Source organism: Haliotis cracherodii, unplaced genomic scaffold (genome assembly GCF_022045235.1).
Source record: "Haliotis cracherodii isolate W230 unplaced genomic scaffold, xgHalCrac1.p SCAF_1, whole genome shotgun sequence".
In the NCBI taxonomy this organism is placed as follows: Eukaryota; Metazoa; Mollusca; class Gastropoda; order Lepetellida; family Haliotidae; genus Haliotis; species Haliotis cracherodii.
The window spans coordinates 59,129,741-59,151,428 of record NW_027266264.1 but is presented as its reverse complement, the minus strand read 5'-3'; the positions used below and the strand labels follow the sequence as shown (position 1 = coordinate 59,151,428).

The following is a 21,688-nucleotide window of genomic DNA, read 5'->3' as shown; positions in this document are numbered from 1 at the left end:
TCACCCTCTGTTCTATTTAAAATACTTGATACCCACATTAAACCACTATTTCTGTACGCGTGTCAGTGTGGGGACATTCTAAAATTGAATATATCGAACGGTTTCATATAAAATGTTGTAAGTATGCGACAGGTGTGGGCAAACATGTTACAAACGTGGCTGTATTGAGGTGAAAGGCCAGAAGACCCATAATACAGATAAAGTCATGTGACTCACAAATGTACAGCATATGTAAGGTGAGACTGCATACGTATTTTTATACCCACTTGTAATATTAAACATCAACACATGCAGTAATCATCAGCTACAATTATTTTCTTATACAGAACATGTAAAGGGTACTTTGCTGTATCAAAGATCTTCATATCATTATAAAACTTTAACATGCTTACCATGTCATAACTAACACAAGTGTTGAGATGCTCATATACTGACAAATATTTACCTCTTGTCTGTGAGTGCAGAGGACAATTGAAAACTACGTGCGCTTCATTTTCAAGTACATTACATTCTGGGCACATAAACTCGTTCTCTACATCAACAGACCTGCTTCTTCTATATTTCTGAATACCCAATAAACTATAACCGACCCTAAATTTTAGCAGTGTCATTCTATACTCTGTGATGGTAATATTTACTATATACTATTCAAGTTCAAAGGTTTTATACATCAATAAAATACCAAACAGGGACAAGTTATCGTTGAAGAGTGCCAATCTTGGACGTTGCACTCTCTAATTCCGTGCTTAGATAATTGGATGAACGAATCTGTGTTACATACATCTTGTGCTTTCCAGGCATATAAAAAACATATCTATAGAGTAATATTTTCACATGGGTGGCCAAATTTGGGTGGTGTCTATCACAAGTTTTTCTTAACATCAGATAACATTGAAAAGGATATCTATCATTATCCATCATAATTAGCCGTAACCAATATTTAATACATCTAACATAATAAATAGTACTCAGTAGGAGTCTTCCATATTCTGCATTTGGAAGTCTATGTCCTACTCCTAACAAAAAATTGCAAAATTTCCTACGGCTACGTTCAATATTATCTCTATAAGCAAACACCCAAATTTCACAAACATACATTTAAATGGGGCTTATTTTTCTGTTAAATATTTCTAATGCATTATTCAAGGATAAGTCAAATTTCCTTATGATGTTTGTTTGCCTATTCTGAAAGTCCATATTAATTTTGGGGTGACCATCAATCCGACATATATTTATAGCCAATTACAGTGCTCAATTGGTTATCATTAAATGACAATTTTTCATATCTGGACAAAGGCCCACCATTTTTAAGATTAATAATTTTTGCTTTATCCTCAATATTTTCCATACCCCATTTATCACAATATTGTTGAGAAGCATTTAACGTTAGTCTTATATGAGACAATAATACGATCGTCTGCATATAGTAATTCTATGATATTAAACATTTTCTCCGAAATTAAAAAAAAAACATCTTGAAAACTATCATTCATATACAGAGCCTTCCTTCATAAACAGATAAAATAATCCAGCCTTGTTTAACACATCTAAGACAGGTGGAATATTTGAGGAGCTTTTCCCATGGTTACATAATGCTGTTGTTTTAAAATTAACATACATATTTTAAGCAATTTTGTAAAACTTACCATGGATACCATTATTTAGTAATATATACAATAACTTTTGTCCATTTACGAAATCAATCGCCTTTTTAAAATAGATTAAAGCACAATATTGTTTTCCTTTTTTCTTCGTAATATATTTTTGTACTAATGATTGCAATATAAACATAGCATCGATAGTTGAATGATTTGTTTCTACTGCCTCAGCATGTTTTGTCTATACCCGGATAATTTTGTTTTTTGAACCACAAACTTCTAAAATGTGTGTCAAAATATTTACGGCATTATCTAGGTCATCATAAATCACATCCACGAGATCGAGAAACAATGATATTTAACGCGAGACTCATCGAAGCTCTCGTAAAATATATCCGCATCTTGTGGGTGCCACCTGTTTTAAATGATTTAGTCGAATGCTTGGTCGAGATGAAATGTTTCTCTTTGTCTTGACGCTCAGAGAACAGTATTCTTTGTTGTTGATTAGCTTCGTTTATATGTGTGGTTACATCTCGCTCCATACCTTATCTGTAAATGCGTTTGTTCTTTCATTTCATAAATATAAAATCTCAATGCAAGAGAGTAAACAGTCGTGTTTGTCCACCGAAACATATTCCATTTTGCGTAGAGGGTGAAATAGCTGTGAAAATAGTATAAATAGTCCACAGAAAATCACAATAAAGTGATCCATGAACTAAAACATCTTATGACACGATAGTGCAATACTGATTTTGTTGACACCAACGATATGTTGATTATGAATTACCATAAAGAATGATCAGGACTTTCCTGTTGAACATTTGTCAGTCTTCCCTCTATGCTTCTCATTATAGTTCCAGAAGTCATGTAGCCAGTTCAATAGGGGTGTAGAGATGGAGGTGTATATAAGGAGTTGTGGAGAGATGGAGATACGTGGAGACGGGGCAAGGTGTAGAGATGGAGATGTATATAAGGAGTTGTGGAGAGATGGAGATACGTGGAGACGGGGCAAGGTGTAGAGATGGAGATGTATATAAGGAGTTGTGGAGAGATGGAGATACGTGGAGACGGGGCAAGGTGTAGAGATGGAGGTGTATATAAGGAGTTGTGGAGAGATGGAGATACGTGGAGACGGGGCAAGGTGTAGAGATGGAGATGTATATAAGGAGTTGTGGAGAGATGGAGATACGTGGAGACGGGGCAAGGTGTAGAGATGGAGATGTATATAAGGAGTTGTGGAGATAGAGGATTAACCACTGTGTTCGGTTGTTACCGAAAAATCTACACACGAGTGATTAATCTGTCACGATTAGAACGAGGCTTTGCCGAGTTCTAATTGTGACAGATTAATCACGAGTGTGTAGATTTTTCGGTAACAACCGAACACAGTGGTTAATCCTTTTTCTCCCATAACAATATGCCATAAAAAGTCGAGCTCGTAGTTGAAGATTTCCCGTGTTTAGTAACCACTCGGGATTCCCCCCAGCCTCGTTTTCGAATATGCTCAGTAAGACAACTGTAACATAAACAGGTAAAAAGGTTCTAGCGAAGACAACTCACACGATGTTTCCGTGACAGGCAAGCCACTTGTTAGCATTTGTGTTATGTTTTTTGTTAACTATTAAAAGCTGATGGGGGTAACGTTTTGAGAATTAGTAATGTGATTTGATATTTGTTAATGGTTTTGGATTTCTCGGCCCATAACTTTATTTGCATTCGTCTCGTCGTGACTATCATTGTCAATGCGCAACACTAAATAGGCCCACTTTTTAGTGTATGTAAATACGTTATTCGTTTATTTGTTCGCTAGAAACAAATGTTATAAACCCAATTAAGAGGAAATTAAATATTGTCTTATATATTGTGAACTATTGTTAACGAAAAACAAGTGCCCAAAGGAACTGTCAGCAGGATTGATCAGGCAAGATTTTATAATATTACCAACTCAGGCAACTGATCAGCTGATTACATCTTCTCAAATCCTTCAATGGATTGTAAATTTTTTACAATTTTTTTTGTTCCTGAACATTGTGAGCCCATGTGTTTTTATGATATAAAAAAAACCCTTTTCAGTTGACAGTTTTTCTTTTGAGCATAATATTTAACATCATGACACCAAATGTTACTAAATGAGTCATCTAATTTCCCCATATTTGTGAATGACAAGAAACAATGTGAATTTGACAAGCACAATAATGTTTTGTGTGTGAAACATAAATACATAGGATAGTATGTAAACAATAAATTATCATTTCAGTAATTCTACAAATATTTGCATTTTGATACCCTTGTAATTTTACATTGTAATTTTACTGCAACAGTTACCTCCAAACTTTATTCTTTTGTTATTTTATCAGATTAGAATTAAGACTTACTGATAAGGTAGTTTAAAATTAACATGTTCTTAAACATTCATTTTATCTTCATGAAAACAAGACATAATAATAAATATGTATTTGAGTGACCTGTTCATATGTGATTTTTTTGGGGCAAAAAGTATTTAAATTAAAATTAGACATTCCTAATGCATTTCTAAAGAAGTGGGTTTTTTCAGTAATCATGGTAAATAATAAATCTTTGGTTTAAAGAATATACTTGAGACAAACCTAATTCTACATGTCTTAATACTCTGTATTGTCTGTAAATTCTGAAAATAATTGACTGTGATATTGAGTTTCATCCTATCTAAAATACACAATATATTTTAAGATGCATAAATGTACATCATTGTTGAAAAAAAAGAATATTGCTTTTGAAAAAAATACCTAAAAAAGGTTGATTGGTGCCCACTATCTTTATCTTCATCATTTTGTCTGCTCCCTATAATAAATCAAAATATTTAAGAGAAAATATAAATACATATATTACTTTCTGGAGTTTATTTAGATTTAGGTATGACTTAATATATTCAAGTTTTAACGGGGTAATGTTGTTTTTTTCATAATGAGTTTCTTAATTGTCCTGAGATAGTATGTTTAAATAATTGAAGTCTTAATGTTTAAAAAATACCAAATAATTATAGGCCAAAATACATTAATTATATTGATCTTGGTAAACTCCACCTGTTGAAAGGGGAAACAACTGCTGTGGTTGCAAAACATCTTGGTCGTGAGATGTACGGTCCGTCCAACAAAGATTGATCGTTTCCTGCATTAAAATTGAGTATTGCTCTAGATCCAAATTATCTGAGTGTTTATTTTCTTAAAATATGAAATTTAAGTCTCGATTAATTTAATAGATCTATGAAATATGTTTTTGATCGATCGGCTCTAGATCAAAACTTTGTTGGAAGGTGACATTTCTTATGTGGTTGACAGTTGTTGTTTTTTATAAATACCAAACAATATGGTTTGTTTCACTATTTCATCGGTATTTTTACATGAATTAATTAACTGTTTCATGAGCTTTGTTATTAGCCTTGAAAACGCCCAGTAAAAAATGTACCGGAGTTGCTCCCCTGGTCCCGTGATATCGATGCGGTATCTCGCTTCGGTTACCGTCTTCTCATTCTGCAACTGAATCTGGTACTTTGGGAAGCCGAAATTCTGTGATATATCTCCATATATCATACCCCTTCTTCCCCCACAAACTTTCCTTCGGTCATCAACTTTCGGCAATGGAAACATTGTCACTACGGTAATGTTTTGCCTGCTGGGGATTTCCTGTACTAGACGACCTCGGGTATCCCCGATCCGAAAATAGTGCCGTCAATTATTTTTAGCCAGCCAATCATAACACGATGACACAACTCTCCACTCTCAGGCAGCCAATCAGATTAGGTGAAAAAAAATAAACCACTGCGAATAAACCACTGCTGGCGATTGAAGATCAAGCCCTGTTATGGGAGAAAGATGGAGATACGTGGAGACGGGGCAAGGTGTAGAGATGGAGATGTATATAAGGAGTTGTAGAGAGATGGAGATACGTGGAGACGGGGCAAGGTGTAGAGATGGAGGTGTATATAAGGAGTTGTGGAGAGATGGAGATACGTGGAGACGGGGCAAGGTGTAGAGATGGAGATGTATATAAGGAGTTGTGGAGAGATGGAGATACGTGGAGACGGGGCAAGGTGTAGAGATGGAGATGTATATAAGGAGTTGTGGAGAGATGGAGATACGTGGAGACGGGGCAAGGTGTAGAGATGGAGATGTATATAAGGAGTTGTGGAGAGATGGAGATACGTGGAGACGGGGCAAGGTGTAAAGATGGAGATGTATATAAGGAGTTGTGGAGAGATGGAGATACGTGGAGACGGGGCAAGGTGTAGAGATGGAGGTGTATATAAGGAGTTGTGGAGAGATGGAGATACGTGGAGACGGGGCAAGGTGTAGAGATGGAGATGTATATAAGGAGTTGTAGAGAGATGGAGATACGTGGAGACGGGGCAAGGTGTAGAGATGGGTTGTGTGCAAAGATTTAGGGGTTTACTGATGGAATTGGTGTAGAGAGTAAACCTTCAAATATTGTTCGAGGGAATCATTGCGGGGCAAACAAACAGCTTGAGCATATTATGTTTCAAAGCCTGTTGTCAGTGATTGACAACCCAGTGACCCACTCAAAACACTGGACTCAACCCACGCCTCTTCACTCAATATATTTGCTAACACCCAAAAGTTCGCGTTTTGTTTAGTCATGGCAGAATGGAGATGAACATACCGTTTTTTTAAAAGTATGTATTCAGTGCTAAATGTAACATTTGAAACCTCACGCTGAGCATTCGGTTCCAAATTCAATTTAGCGCGGTTAAATCTACAGGTAATTAACCTAGCTCTACATTGAAAACAAAGTATGTTTATTTCTTAATTATAAGTGTAAGCTACTTGATGTGGTGCCTCACACTTGATTTCTGCAACTACCATATCTGGTTTTTCACCCACAGCTTACAACAGGTGCCTGGGGTTCCTCCATCATACAGTTTGGAACTGTTTCTTACATTCATTTTTGATAACATTGAAGGCCAATATCACTCAGTGATTTAAGTATTATGATTGAAATTGTAGGAAACAGTATCCATGATGTCAAGATCGATGTCTTGATTGCATCAATAAATATGTGACCTCCACATACATTGTAGGTTCAAGGTCACTGGACGTCACATAATGAAACTAAGCTTAAAACACAAGAAATTTGGATTTCATAGTTTTTAGTTGGAATTTGACAAAACTTGACACATGGTGTGATGGAGAGTTTATTGTGACACCGAACATAAATATTTACCATTTTCGTGAATATAAAAATCACGGTTATGATACTGACAGACCAAGGGTCATAGTCGGGGAGAAACAGGGATTCGAAACGGATCAGGGACGCAACCGAAGGCCCGGGTTCGTCTCCTCCCATGGGTATTTTGTGTAAAGCCAATTTCCTCTGTCCACTGTGATGTTGCTAGAATATTGCTAAAAGTCGCTGAAGACCATACTCACTCATTTACGTAACTATGCATTTACCAATGACTAATCTACTGAGGCTATTGTCATGTAAACACTAACACTTACTGTTCCTATATAAAGTCTGACGATATCTTCTGAAGAAATTTCATCGACTAGACGCTAGTTAGGATATAATGTGCGTTATCTTATCAGTATGCAGATGTTTCCATACACAGTCCAGGCAGGTAATATGTAGAGTGTAGATGGTCGGTTAACATTCACCTGAAGACACACACGATGTCGGAACGTGTTTTGCTGGCAGTGCTCGGACTGTCCTATTGCCTGCTTCTGGTGGGTAGTGCGGCGGAAATGTTCAAAGACCCTGGTTTCGAGAGTCCCGACATCCACTCTAGTTGGATAGCCAGAGGATGTCAGATGCGTTCGTCCACTGATCATGTGGAGGGAAAGCACTCGGTGGAAATCTCATCACGGTAAGGGCAACGCTGATCATGTGGAGGGAAAGCACTCGGTGGAAATCTCATCACGGTAAGGGCAACGCTGAACATCAAGCTGGGTCCACCTCTGACCCTGGCATAATCGGTACGTTTCGCTATTCCTTGCGCGATTGGCTGATCAGGTACAGTTGGAAGATGTGTGTCTGTTAGCCAGCGATAATAGTGATAAGGTATTAAAGCTTGAGCTATTTAAGGTGCTATCATATACGTACCTTTTAAAAATACAAAACGGCCATCAACTATGGTCCTCTGGAACTGCATAGGGAGGGAAGGCATCGTGGCCTAGTCCACTAAGTCACCGATTTCGCTTTATTGAGTTGCACTCACTAGGCTCTAGTGGAAACAATGACAGTGAGTTCGAATCCAAAATTCCCCCTGATTATGTGTCTAGGTTTGTCAGCACCGTACCCGTGTTCGTGAATTTCCTCAAAGTGATAAACATCTACATCACTATCTTCCCAAATTAAGCTGACGCGCAGAAACAGAAATATTGTTCATAGCGGCGTTACGCCAACCTCACTCACTCACTCATCCTCATACATCTATGTTATTATGTTGTCAACAGAACTGCTGCATGGGCGGGGCCTGGACAGATGGCTCCCCTCCACGTCAACACCCGTTACTTCGTCCAGGCCCGTGTCAAACAGCTGAACGATGTGACTGGAAAGATCTTTCAGAAGTTCGCCATTTTAATGGACATTCAGCTTCATAATGGTAACTTAAAAGAGCAAATTTTCTTCACATAGATCAGTGTTGTAAAGTCGTCATTTTCGTCAACAACCGACATCTTCATTGCATAAAAAAAATAAAAATATTAATCTGCCTGTCCAACACGAGAAACGTCAGCGGAGTAAAATGGCAGTGCTATACCATACCTGAATATATATGTACTCGAGGTAATAGACTAGTACATTCTAAATATGTATTGACGTTGCACTAATGTCGAAGCAATGACCCCGGATGATAGCCAATGCAGTTTTCACAGTTCCCTCACATCTACCCTGCTGGACATATTTCCTTGGGATGACAATTGTCTCTAGGGATAGAGCATAGTAATGGCTAGAGGACGACACTGATCTTGTTGCGTTAAGGAATGACTCGGTGCACGGTTGGTACAGTAGACTAAAGCTCCGCAAGTTACAGTGCTACGTTACGCTCCTTGGCCATGCCAGGATCCGCTGATTTGGGGTTGGAAGTCCACATTCGCCTGTATGATTTGTCATCATAGTACCCTTTTTGGATTTCATGGAGCGGTGAATGTGTATGACCTGCGTCACTCATGGCTTCGCCCGATCATTACTCTGTTAAATGTCGTGATAGAACTGAGTGAGTCAGTCAGTCAGTTGAGTTTACGTCCCTTTTAACAGTATTCCAGTTATATGTGGGAGGAAAGCGCGACGTGATGCGGGTCTTAGACGTTTACCTCTTCGGTAAAACCCACGGGCACGGATATGGTGCTGACAAACCTAGAAACATAATCGGGGCGAACCGGGATTCGAACCCACAATCATAGGTTTCTGGCTTATCCAAGGGACGCAACTCTGCACAGCGAATTGCGGCACCTTAGACGACTGGGCCATCCGCGCCCCCGTGACAGAACTTAAACTATGTTTGTTTATGGCATTAAAGCCAACTTTGTAGGCACTGAGTAGACTGCGTTTGTCCCAGGTTCCCATAGCTACGTGGACGTGGTGGAGAACAATGCCATGTACAGCCAAAAGGGCTGGACCTCCATCTCCGGCTACTTCATGTTCCAGGAGACAGGTTTGTTTGTTTGTTGATTGGTTGATTGGTTGATTGGTTAGAGCCAAGCCAGCAATATTCCATTTATATGACTGCGGTCTGTCAATAATCAAGCCCGGGACAGACAATAAAGTGATTGATATTGTGAACAACGATCCATGCCGTGAAGGTACGGTGTCACGCTATCAGCCAAGACATCGATCCCGTCGATCCATTTGGTCACTTAGTATAGGTTGCTGGGGAACTATATAATTCTAATCCTGAAGCCCCACGGGGCCCAGAAAAAAAAGCGTAACACGCTTGATGCAAATGTTATATTGTCACGAATTGTAAGATTTAGTTGACTGTGCGTTATAAGGGTGATAGCAATATAGAGGCTATTCAGTCTCCGGTTCAGTACAAAGCCGAAGCAACGCACTGCCATAGTCGGACGCTTACACCTTTTGTTAAGATTATCCTTTATATATTTTGTGTAGTATATTATACTCAGATGCATTGGTAACTGTGCCGATGTTCCTGGTTCAGATCACAAGACCATAGAACTGAGAGTGTCCGGGCCAGACAAAACCGTCAATTACCGAGTGGATGACATGTCACTGACGGAAATACCCGAGGACAGCAACTGGAAGTCTGAGGCCGACAAGAGGATTAATCAGCTCAGGAAGAACAACATTCACTTTAGGTATGGAATTGTAATTGTCAAATAGTTTTGCACATGGTCATTTGTATATAATTGTTCGAAGTAAAGGATGAACTGTACTTCAAATCCTTCTACAGTATTGCCGAGTAGTGAAATGAATTGCTGTTATAAAACTTTTAAATTCTAAAAGTATGTTTAATGAGGTGTAATGAAACTCCCTCTTTGGCGACATTTGTTCTATATTTGCACATGTCTCCTCATGACACGAGTTCAGATCCCAATCACACGCGTGTCTCCTCATCACATGAGTTCAGATCCCAATCACACACGTGTCTCCTCATCACATGAGTTCAGATCCCAATCACACGCGTGTCTCCTCATTACACGAGTTCAGATCCCAATCACACACGTGTCTCCTCATCACATGAGTTCAGATCCCAATCACACACGTGTCTCCTCATGACATGAGTTCAGATCCCAATCACACGCGTGTCTCCTCATTACATGAGTTCAGATCCCAAACACACGCGTGTCTCCTCATGACATGAGTTCAGATCCCAATCGCACACGTGTCTCCTCATGACATGAGTTCAGATCCCAATCACACAAGTGTCTCCTCATGACATGAGTTCAGATCCCAAACACACACGTGTCTCCTCATCACATGAGTTCAGATGCCAAACACACACGTGTCTCCTCATCACATGAGTTCAGATCCCAATCACACACGTGTCTCCTCATCACATGAGTTCAGATCCCAATCACACAAGTGTCTCCTCATCACATGAGTTCAGATCCCAAACACACGTGTCTCCTCATCACATGAGTTCAGATCCCAATCACACAAGTGTCTCCTCATGACATGAGTTCAGATCCCAAACACACACGTGTCTCCTCATCACATGATTTCAGATCCCAATCACACGCGTGTCTCCTCATCACATGAGTTCAGATCCCAAACACCTGGTGTCTCCTCATCACATGAGTTCAGATCCCAAACACACGCGTGTCTCCTCATGACATGAGTTCAGATCCCAATCACACACGTGTCTCCTCATCACATGAGTTCAGATCCCAAACACACACGTGTCTCCTCATCGCATGAGTTCAGATCCCAATCACACACGTGTCTCCTCATTACATGAGTTCAGATCCCAACCACACACATGTCTCCTCATGACATGAGTTCAGATCCCAAACACACGCGTGTCTCCTCATGACATGAGTTCAGATCCCAATCACACACGTGTCTCCTCATGACATGAGTTCAGATCCCAATCACACGCGTGTCTCCTCATCACATGCTTTCAGATCACAATTCTACACGTGCATACACCTTTTTCCATTGGGGTAGCCTTGTGGTTAATGCGCTCCTTCGTCAGACCGAATGCACAGGTCAACTTCAAGAACCCAATTTATGTTTGTATTGGACAACCAGACTCACATACCCAAAATGTTTGGTATTTCTTTCAGCGTAAAATAATTCAAAAGCATTTCAATGACGCCATTTCGGACATGTCTGTTACAGCGTCCATGCTCCGCCACATGTATCCACCGCTGACCTTGATATTCAGGTAAATGGACATGGCGATACACCCATAGGGGAATAGGGGCACACATAGAGAATCTGACATAAGTGGGTTTTGTTACATCAAACATATCAACACGAGTCGACAAAAAGTCATACCTCCTAGGCTTTATAACTTGTTTTTCAGTATGTAAACAATGATAACCAGTGCATAGAGTGTAAAAGTACACCTAACCAGCAGAAAGATAAGCGATATCATTTGGCTGTGACGTCGCAATGGCTTGCAAAGCATTGTGATGTAATCCACCCTAGTGATATCTCCTCGGAGAATAAACTGACGATATCTCCTCTGGAAACTAGTTTTGGATGATAAAAAATCCGCTTCGGGTAGAAAAAAAAGTAAATAGCGATACGGGTATCATAGTTGTGTTTTGGACCTTGTGTTTGCAGTGTTTCAGCGACTGTTGTCAGCGCGTTAACGTTTTGATAACGTTTTTAATTTTTCGGCCATTTCCTATTTCAAGTTAATACTTTATGCCCGACAGTTGTGTCCACAATTGAGTGTTCAGAACCACACATTAACTTGTGCAAGAACATTTATATAATCTCATACAAAGGTGGACTTGGTGAAACACAGCTTCCCATTCGGATCCCAGACGCGATATCATGAGATGTTTACATACCCGCACTACGACGACTTGTTCTACTACATGTTCAACTGGGCCACCGAGAACGACTACTACTGGTTCCAGAATCATCAACCACGGGTAAACCTTCCAAACACGTCCTTACTTCAGAACCATGTGGGGATTCTACCTTAGAATAGGTGCCCATCAAACTATGTCTATAGGAAGAGTTGAATTAAAAGGCTGGCCAGACTGAATACCTCGGTTGATTGTGTCATTGTACCCGGTAGACTTGGATCGTTGCTTCTATTATCAATCACTGGTTTGTCTGGTTCAGACTCAATTATTTGCAGGTCATCATAATTCAAATCTTTGAAAGGCATTTTGAAGTGATACACATACGGAGGAGAATTTATGGATGTCAACTTCTTTATTATGAGGAACACAACGTTTGGGAGTATATGCTTACTCCTTCATCAGGTGAATGAATATTGTTGTTGCTGCTGTAAGTGTATAAGAGGTCGCCTTCTTACCTGGGTGACCTGTCCCTCTTTGGGACTCATGTGTGTGAGTAGGGTACACATATCTCTTGCGAGTTTGGTATTCACATAATTTCTGTTTTTGCATTGATATGATTTCTATTTTCGTATATTGATAAGTCTTCATTTTTATCTTTGGCTACTCTGTTTATATACGTTCGAGTAGCTGTCCATCACTCATAAATAGTGTTATTTTGGCCTTAGCTATTGCATCTCTTGGCTTTAGGAGATCTACGATAGATAGCGGATCTAACTGCAACTCTTGTTTTAACCGAGCTCGGGCTGGGGTGTGATCTTGACATTCCAGTCTTAAGTGAGCAATGCATTCAGGTTAATTGCAAGATGGGCATACCTTGTCATAGTGCTTTTTGTGACCGAATCTGAGGCGTGAGATTGCAATTTCAACTGTCCTTTCATTGGAGTATAAGTATGGCTTTTGGTGGATCGGTTAAATTTTTTATAGCCATCTGCCGATCTTACTTGCGTACCATTGGACTTGCCATCTTTGGGCTATGGAGGCTTTGATTTTGCTTTTTATCTCTAGTCCAGGGAATAGGCTGTACATCCGCTTTGTCTAGAGCTAGCTTCGCTAGTGTGTCTGCTTTTTCATTTCAATGAATATCTATGTGTGAGGGAATCCAAGACAGCTCCACCTGTTGCCCTTGGTGTGATAGTTGTGTGTAGTCGTATAGAATATTATTGACTGTGCGCTGATATTTATGGACAACGGGAAGTCAGGAGTAAATTATCACTGCTAGGTAATTCCAGTTGTCCATATCTACCAGCGCTAATTACTGTGAAGTGTTGGCTTCTATTGTCTATTGTTCATCGCCTATTAGCGCCACTTATCTGTTGGCCTCCCGTGTTAAGTGTCCACCTTTTGTATACATTGTTGTTCTTACATGTACATATACATGATCTCTGCCTCATATAATTCATTCACCTGATGAAGGAGTAAGCATATACGTTGTGTTTCTCATCATAAAGAAGTTGACATCCATAAATTCTCTTCCTCATCATTATACAGCTGAAATATTGATGGGTGCGGCGCCAGACAAGAAACATCAAACCTACGATAACCTCAAGTCAAGTCTGTATTTTTCTTTTCTTGTTGTTGAATGTATATTGTCCTGCTATATTCAGTTGTCCTATGAAAAGTAAAGTGCACACCAGGGTTAATTGTATGTTGTCAAGAGTTTTAATCTAAACTCAAGTGCATATCTTTAACAGACTAACGGCAGTCGTGCGACTTTATAGAAACATGGACCTGTTTGACTGAACTATCCTACATCTGTGACTATCGTAACTCTCACAACCCGTTCATAAAAGACGTAGCACTTCCGTCACGGCCTTGAACCAAGACAATGCAAGGAGTGCAATTAGTGGCTACAGCGTTGAAGATAACTCAGGTGCCAAACACTCAGTAATATTACTCCAGGTTCAGCACAGGCCACGGAGACAGGGGGTGATTGCTTGAGGATGTGCACCTTAGTTAAGTAATACCCCAGAACATTCTAGACGTTTGCCACTTTTGGCATTGTACAGCCACCCAAAGATCATAATCAGGGCCAAGTGAGAACATTCTGCACTTCTGTATTTCTAGCACGACCCTGACTATGGGAATGCTACAAAAACACTGAATCTACTTCACCAGCATGGGTAGGTCTATTCGGATGTGATCTCAGGGGGCGAATAATTAAATGACACTCGTAGTAATGGTGTGAGCAATATTATTTCCATGTACATGTATTTCTGTTAGGCTAGGCATCTTGGGATACATGTTTCATGCATTGATAACATGTGTAAGTTACAGTATTAGAAGGGTAGATATATTTCTCAACTGAGTGAAGTGTTGAGAAAAAACATGAATCTACATATCATATGACACATTTCAGAGATTCAGCTGCCAATTACCAGTTCGTATGATGAAGCGTCCCGAGTAGAAGTTTTACACGTTTTGTGAAATGTTCCGTTGAGGATTCATTAATGCGTTTGTGTGTGCATGATTGATGATAAATGCGATTGATACCTATTTAATGGTGCCATGCATGTTTGTTTCATCATTGAGTTCAATTGAGTATATGAATGGTTTGGCTGTCTTTCCATTATTTTGTTATTTCATGCACGTGTTCTAAATTCATATTAAATTCCAAACCCTGATGATATGCTTTAAAAGTCTTTCTATTGCACTTGCAGCACATCTTCTATCATCTTTCCTATCTTAATTTTGTGTATTTATTTTGCCTTGATATTAGAATATCTATACGAGGTCACAACATATTCTGGGGTAACGCTCGTCGAACACCAGCGTGGGTACAGGGTATGAGTCCCGACCAGGTGAAGCAGGCAGTGGATGAAAGGATACAGTACATCGTCAAGGACACCAAGGGGAAGTAAGTCACAAATTAGTTAGTAAACATGCTAAGCTTCAAAACAAAATTGCTGCTCAGAAGCCTTCATTTGTTCTTCGAAAAACAAATCCAATCTCCTTTACCTTGTTGTTAATCAAACAGGTTGCAACATTGGGATGTCAACAACGAGCATCTTTACGGCCACTGGTTCGAGGAACACACTGGAGACAGATTCTTCACTCACAAGATCTTCACCAAGTTGCACCAGGCAGATCCCAGTGTCAAACTCTTCCTCAATGATGCCAATGTTGTGGCGAGAGGCACATTGACATCGGTGAGTACAAAAAACGGGGTTATTGTAGACGGGTAATTTCCATGATCGTTACAATAATAACTGTGTTTTGAAAACCTGATTTAAGTGGAAACACTTTGTCTCTAGCGTAGTGGTTGTTCGGTTATTGGTTTTGGAGTTATAAACTTATTATTTAATCAGTCTGGAAAATAGTGATATTGTATAGGGTTCTGTGAGGTACAACTGTTCCAGTGATAATTATCTCATCAGGCATACGTGGACCAGGCTAAGGAGTTCAAATCGGCCAATGTCGGTCTGTATGGACTGGGTGTCGAGAGCCACTTCACACCCTACAAGGCCCCTGATCCAACACTAATCAAGGTAATAAGACAATCAAGAATAACTTACAGACACTTGTACACTACATGGACCTTCAACGCATGTCCAGGTAGGCAGGTCAGTCAGTCGCCTCATTTCATACAGTGTTACTGAGTCAATACTTATCAATAAAACAGCAGCTAACATCATCACTTTCGGTATGCATGTGAAAATGAAATATATTGTCTGAGAAGCATGTGGATATTATATTTTATGAGAAGAAATTTCCTGGAATTTGTTCTAAGTATATGCAGGGTGTAGTGAATGCTTTTTTAAAGATTTGATGGCAGGAAAACAAGATCGGCAATATATGATGTATTTGAATAAAACCTAGGTAGTCGTGTTAATGGCATGAACAACACATCAAATTACAACATTGTTCTTATTTAACATGTCTTCAACTAAAACTGTAAGCACAAGATACGGGTTTGAATTGGTCTACAGCCACTCATGCTTCTCCTAAGAGGCGAGTATGTGATCGGGTGTCAGGCTCGCTGTTCATGATGTCAATCACTGGCTTGTCTGATCCAGACTCGAGTATTTCCAGACCTCCGGCATATAGCCACCATATACTGCGGCGTTAAACAACAAGCAAATAAATGAATAAAGACACAAATGTTAGAAAATATAAGCCAGTTATCAGAGTTTGTTTTAATCCTGTTGGCTCACAATCCCCGAGACAGAAAGTGGTGTTATATTTAATGGCAGCGATAATTATATACTACTGAAAAGAAACATATGACTAGAGTTTAGTCAGTCATGGATGGTAGTATATATTTGTTTAGGTGGATGACATATATATTTTATCATTTAATTGTTAATTTATTCACGCTTGTGCTTCATTTTGATTTTACCACTTCAGCGAGTTTGGTACATATTTCTGAGCAATATTTCAGAGACGTCTGGACATGTTGGCCACAACTGGCCTGCCTCTGTGGGTCACCGAGATGGACGTTGTGGCCAGTGACGAAAATACCCGAGCTGACTGGTACGACACGGCATTGCGCATTGTGTTCAGTCACCCGGATGTGGAGGGCATCATACTCTGGGGATTCTGGGATGAACATCACTGGAGAGGCCCGGATGCAGCTCTTGTTAATGGACCCCAGTTCCATGTAAGTTTTATTATACAACTGAATTTGTTTATGACTGCTATTTCTTTGATGTGTGAACCTGGATTATATAACTAAGAAAATAAACATACTCAGTACGTGGTGGTAGGTAACCTGTAGATTTAACCGTGTAAATTTGAATTTGGAAACAGCGTTAGCGTGGTCAAAATCGAGTATTTTCCAATTTCCTGGTGGAATGTAGAATAAACATGCATGGTTTAGATTAACGCAGCAGGAAAGAGATATATCGACCTCCTCTACAAAGAATGGAGTACGCATGTCACGCACAGGGTGTTATCAGGGACACAGTTTAACGTCAGTGGTTTCCACGGAGACTACAGGGTGGTCGTCAAATACCATGGCAACCCAGTGATGCAGCAGACTTTTACCCTCGGGAAACAAGACAAACAAGTTAGCATCCAGATCACCAACGTCAACCGTGAGTTCTGTTACATTCTACTATTATGAATCAATCTCACAATACAAATAATATACACTGTATGAAATTCAACACTGTATGGTCAATAACCATGGCAAACCCGGTGATGCAGTAGACCGTTTGTTTTAGAAAGCTGAATATTAATGAAATTTAAAAAAATAGAGTTTTGTTGCCCTGCTTTCGTGTTTGCCAAATGCATGTATTTGTATCTTTTGGACATTGACTAACGTGATACAATGAACAAACTATTTGATACCTGGCCACGCTTTCGGTTAACGTCAGGTTTGGTTCTTTCACAGATATCATCAATATCCCCACGGCGACATCCCCCCTTGATTACCATCATTCGGTACCCCATCCTGTGACACACATCAATGAACGAACAATTGGTCACATGACTTCCGGCCCTTCCAATCAGCTTAAATGTTTAACCAGATACTCAGGATTTTCTGAAGTCGCAGATGACAAGAAGGCGGAAGTGGGATGTCCTTCCGGGTACGTCCTGACTGGATGCTCAGGAAAGGTGAAGGTGAGTGACAGCCAGATTACACGGAGTTTGATTCCTTGCATAACCCCGTGTTATAGTTAAAGCATGAGTATATTGATACAACTCCCCATCTAGCATTCACCTGCATTCCCCTGCATTCACCTGATCATAATGTTAACTTATTAAGGTATTGCATCTCCGAGTTGCTTAAGCAGAGAGTTCAGCAACGATTTCTTTTTTAAGGACAATCGTGATCAAACCGATGGGGAGAAAATATCCTTCCACACTGGAGCCACATGTGGGGCCTATGAAGGAGGGTCACCTACGGCACGTGAGTCAAGCTGTAAATTATCGCACATCATTCTGACGTGTAGAAGTATAGACATTTCTGATACCTCTTTATAGTAAACATGTTTTCAAAAGTGTTTAAAACGCCTGAAACATGTGCTATTATGAACATCACTCACACACTCCATCATATTTTTACTCAATGCCAAATCGACTCTTGCGACAAGCTTGAGGTAATGCAGTCTCATTTAAATCAGATCTAGGTTCTAAGATCTGACGACATCCCATTTCGGGTCTTGTCAGAACGACCTTCGCGAACTTTGACCGACCACTGAAATGACTAACAAGAAGTCGACATCAGCCAATTAGAAAGCAGCTTTCTCGAGCTTTACGCCACTCATTTCAACCTGACGACTTCCATTTCAGACTACGCTTGAAAAATATGTTGACACAGTAATCGATTAAAATTTTCAAAACTAAAACAAACGAACATTCCGAAATGTCCAATATATGGTTGAGATTGTATGGCAGTGCTTTCCACATACTGTTCAAAGCATCCTCCTTTCAAATGCATATCGCACGGTAGCGAGAGGTAGACGATAATTTTGACAAAATCAGTCATACAGACTGTAACTGTCGTTCGGAATACCCGTGTTAACGTTTTCGAGGTTGCTTGCTAAGAAAACACATTCCGACTGTCACTTTCATGATCTGATAAGCGACGCTTTGATTGGTCGGATGAAAGGCCCTTCTGACGTGACCCGTTATGGGATGTCTTCAGATGTTTGTTTAGCAATAGCGAGAACTAGGATCTGATTTTAATGAGATTGGAGGTAATGGAGATCGATCTTCGGCGACCCTGTCTCCACTGGGATTAATTTTGAGAAGAAAAAGATATTTCGATGCAGTGATTTTCTGTGTACTATATCTTCTGTACGAACGGATCTCACAATTCTAACATGGAGGAATGATAACAAAAATCATCCCACCCGATCTCGTTTCAGTTGGCTATGACTAAACTGTTTGTCGTCTCTCTGGGTACGTTGCTTGTCTCTCTCACAGCTCTCCAGGCGGTGGCAAGATGTTGCATGTTGACGGGTCTCAAGTGTGACTACCGGACGTCCGGTCCTTCACTGGATGTCCTCGGCCAGAGAATTGAGACTAGGTGTCAGAACAACATGTATGCCACTGGTAAGAAAAAGCGTGTCTCAATATCCTCTGAAATAGAAGTGTATAGGTGTTTTTAAACAAGTATGCTTTGGTAACTTTGGTAAGAACTTTACCCATGAAGACGTAGACATCTTACGATTCTCTACAAAATGACGTTTCCACTCTAATCCTTCAAATTCATGTATTCAGAATTCACTTCTTATCCAATAAAGCCCGAGGATGCGGCAAAACGCAAACAGACAGAGGGTACATGGTCTTAAGAGAAGGGGCGCAGGCAGAAGAAGGAGTTGGCTGTCAATTCGCAGTAGGGAAACATATTGTTAAACAAGAGCCTACGTCAATGGCCGCAATGCGGGACACTGGGGTGACGTCTCGAGTGATAAATGTCGTTACCCCCAATTAACGTTGTCTAAGTTTCAAGTGTTAGTGTTAGAGTTCACATAAACAATCCCAAATGTCGCACATACAGCAAGAATCCAGAGGATGTATGTTGTCATCTTTGACGTGTGAGTCTTACTTTAATAAGGAATATAGAATACAATCACCGACTCAAACTGATTTAATATGGCAAGGAATATCAGCAACATTTACACCTCAAGGGGCACTTTAAAGTGTCTGTACCTCTTCCATATCAGGTTGTGCTGCGCACACCTTCTTCCGGTTATCTGATGGAGCCTTCCCATCAGCACATTCCTGTATTGCTCAGAATTTTGAAAACAAAGGAGGTAAGTATGTCGACATTGTAATATAATATACACCAATTATGAATAAGCTGACCCAGTCTGGTCGTAAGCCACATAAACGTGATATTTAACTAAATGAATCAATTTTTCACATAGATGTACACATTCTATATTAAATGGAACTGAACCCTCCAGTCCATTCCATATACTACACTGCAGGGTTGCAGTCCTCGGCAGTGTGTTGCGCGGCTCCCCATCTCATGTGCCGCGTGAAGGTCTCCCCTCCCTCGGGTCACAAGTTGGGGGACACAACGTCTGTGTCATGTGACTCTGGCTGGCACCTCGTGGGATGCTCTGCCTACTCAGAAGATGCTAAACTGAGTGGGGCCTATATAAGCGGTACACGGCATTGCACTACATTTCAATGAACTTCAAAACCTTCGAAACCTCCTCCAACCAAGCGTTTTATTCCAAACATCCCTACATTAGTGTTAGCTTTCTATAACGTTTAGAAACTGAGAAACATTTCTTACATATAGGTTTGATAATGATGTGGGTTGATTGTTAACTTCATTATATTACTTGTATGATAATTGTATTATGGGTCCATGACCTTTCACTGAATGCACATAAGTCAATTTACCGAAAAACATTCACTGATGACGCACAAAAACTAAATTTATAAATAAATTGGAACATGTATTTGAATGTTCCTTAATAATATTACATAAATATAATGCTGAAATATACTTAAAAGAATATTAATAATCTTTCACATTAATATCACAAATACTCCCGTTTTGAACTGTAGACTTAGGACTGTTTGGTTTTGGTGGTACCACTGACTTGTAATGCAGACGCTCCAAGGTAATGCTCTTGCAGATAACTCGGAACAGTGTGAAGCAGTGAATGGAGCCGAGAGACTGTACGGGGAGATGGGGGCCGTAGCCTACGCCACCTGTTGCCGCACACAGTTATGAGAATAAAATTCACAAACTTCACTGTGTTTCATTTTGTATGGAAATCATCAAGACAAAGACACTTTGGTCAATCTGAGTTAACGTGTTAATACCAGAACTACCATGGATGCAACCAATATAATAAACATTTCATGATTCCAATACCTGCGTAAGTTAGTATCTCTATAACAAGTAACGGAGTCACAACAAAATGGAAGTGACAAACCAAGACCACTACTCACGAATTTACCGTACATTGTTCACCATGGTAAGTACTAAAATCTACTGATTTCATTCCTCTTCGCTCTTAAACCTACGTACGTGGCAATATGGATGAACTCCAAAGTTAAAGGATACAATGAAATCAGAAAATCTTGCTGAATATAAGTCCAAAGCTGTGGGTGCCTCACAAGCTTTATTCTTTATTATGAATAGGGAATATCTGATATAACAGCAGACACTTAGATCTCGTTGAGTCCCCTATATTCGTCCGCTAGGTCCGTAATGTCCGTCTTTTTCAAGTTGGCGGAGGGGGAGCTAAGTGGTCAAAGCGTTCACTCGTAAGCTTAAAGCCTAATACTGCTAGATATATTGCTGAAACTTGCGTTAAAAATAATCACTCATACATTCTTATTCAGGTAGACCTGGCGAAACACGGATATCCGATTGGCTCGCAGACCACGTGGGAAGTGATGACACAGCATCCACAGTATGCTAAACTGTTCTACTACATGTTCAACTGGGCCACCCTCAGCAACTACTATTGGGAGTGGTCGCCCCCGCCTCGGGTCGTGCACGTGTGTGTGGTCAAAGCGGTCTTCAAGTGCACCTCCAGCACACTCACTACAGGACTTCCTTGAATTGAGGTTTTGAGGAATGGGTTGACCTTTGTTCCTGTTTGGCAACCACTGTCACCACTGCCTGGAGGATCAAAGACTTTTGATGCTTCCCTGTATGTTTATTTTGCATGT

The 21,688-nt window shown here is 40.1% G+C and overlaps 1 protein-coding gene across 1 annotated transcript; it reads left to right on the top strand.

The window, feature by feature from the left end:
• The first annotated feature begins 7,214 nt into the window (after positions 1–7,214).
• On the top strand, positions 7,215–20,743 carry LOC139466230 (uncharacterized). Its single transcript, XM_071248156.1, has 18 exons — positions 7,215–7,458; positions 8,048–8,196; positions 9,151–9,246; positions 9,751–9,907; positions 11,394–11,439; positions 12,011–12,160; positions 14,162–14,217; positions 14,814–14,951; positions 15,072–15,243; positions 15,472–15,582; positions 16,476–16,694; positions 16,914–17,130; positions 17,430–17,659; positions 17,861–17,948; positions 18,968–19,096; positions 19,711–19,800; positions 19,978–20,157; positions 20,641–20,743. The coding sequence occupies exons 1-18, from the start codon at positions 7,265–7,267 to the stop codon at positions 20,736–20,738; spliced, it is 2,520 nt and encodes an 839-aa protein (XP_071104257.1). The 5' UTR covers positions 7,215–7,264; the 3' UTR covers positions 20,739–20,743.
• Positions 20,744–21,688: the final 945 nt, after the last annotated feature.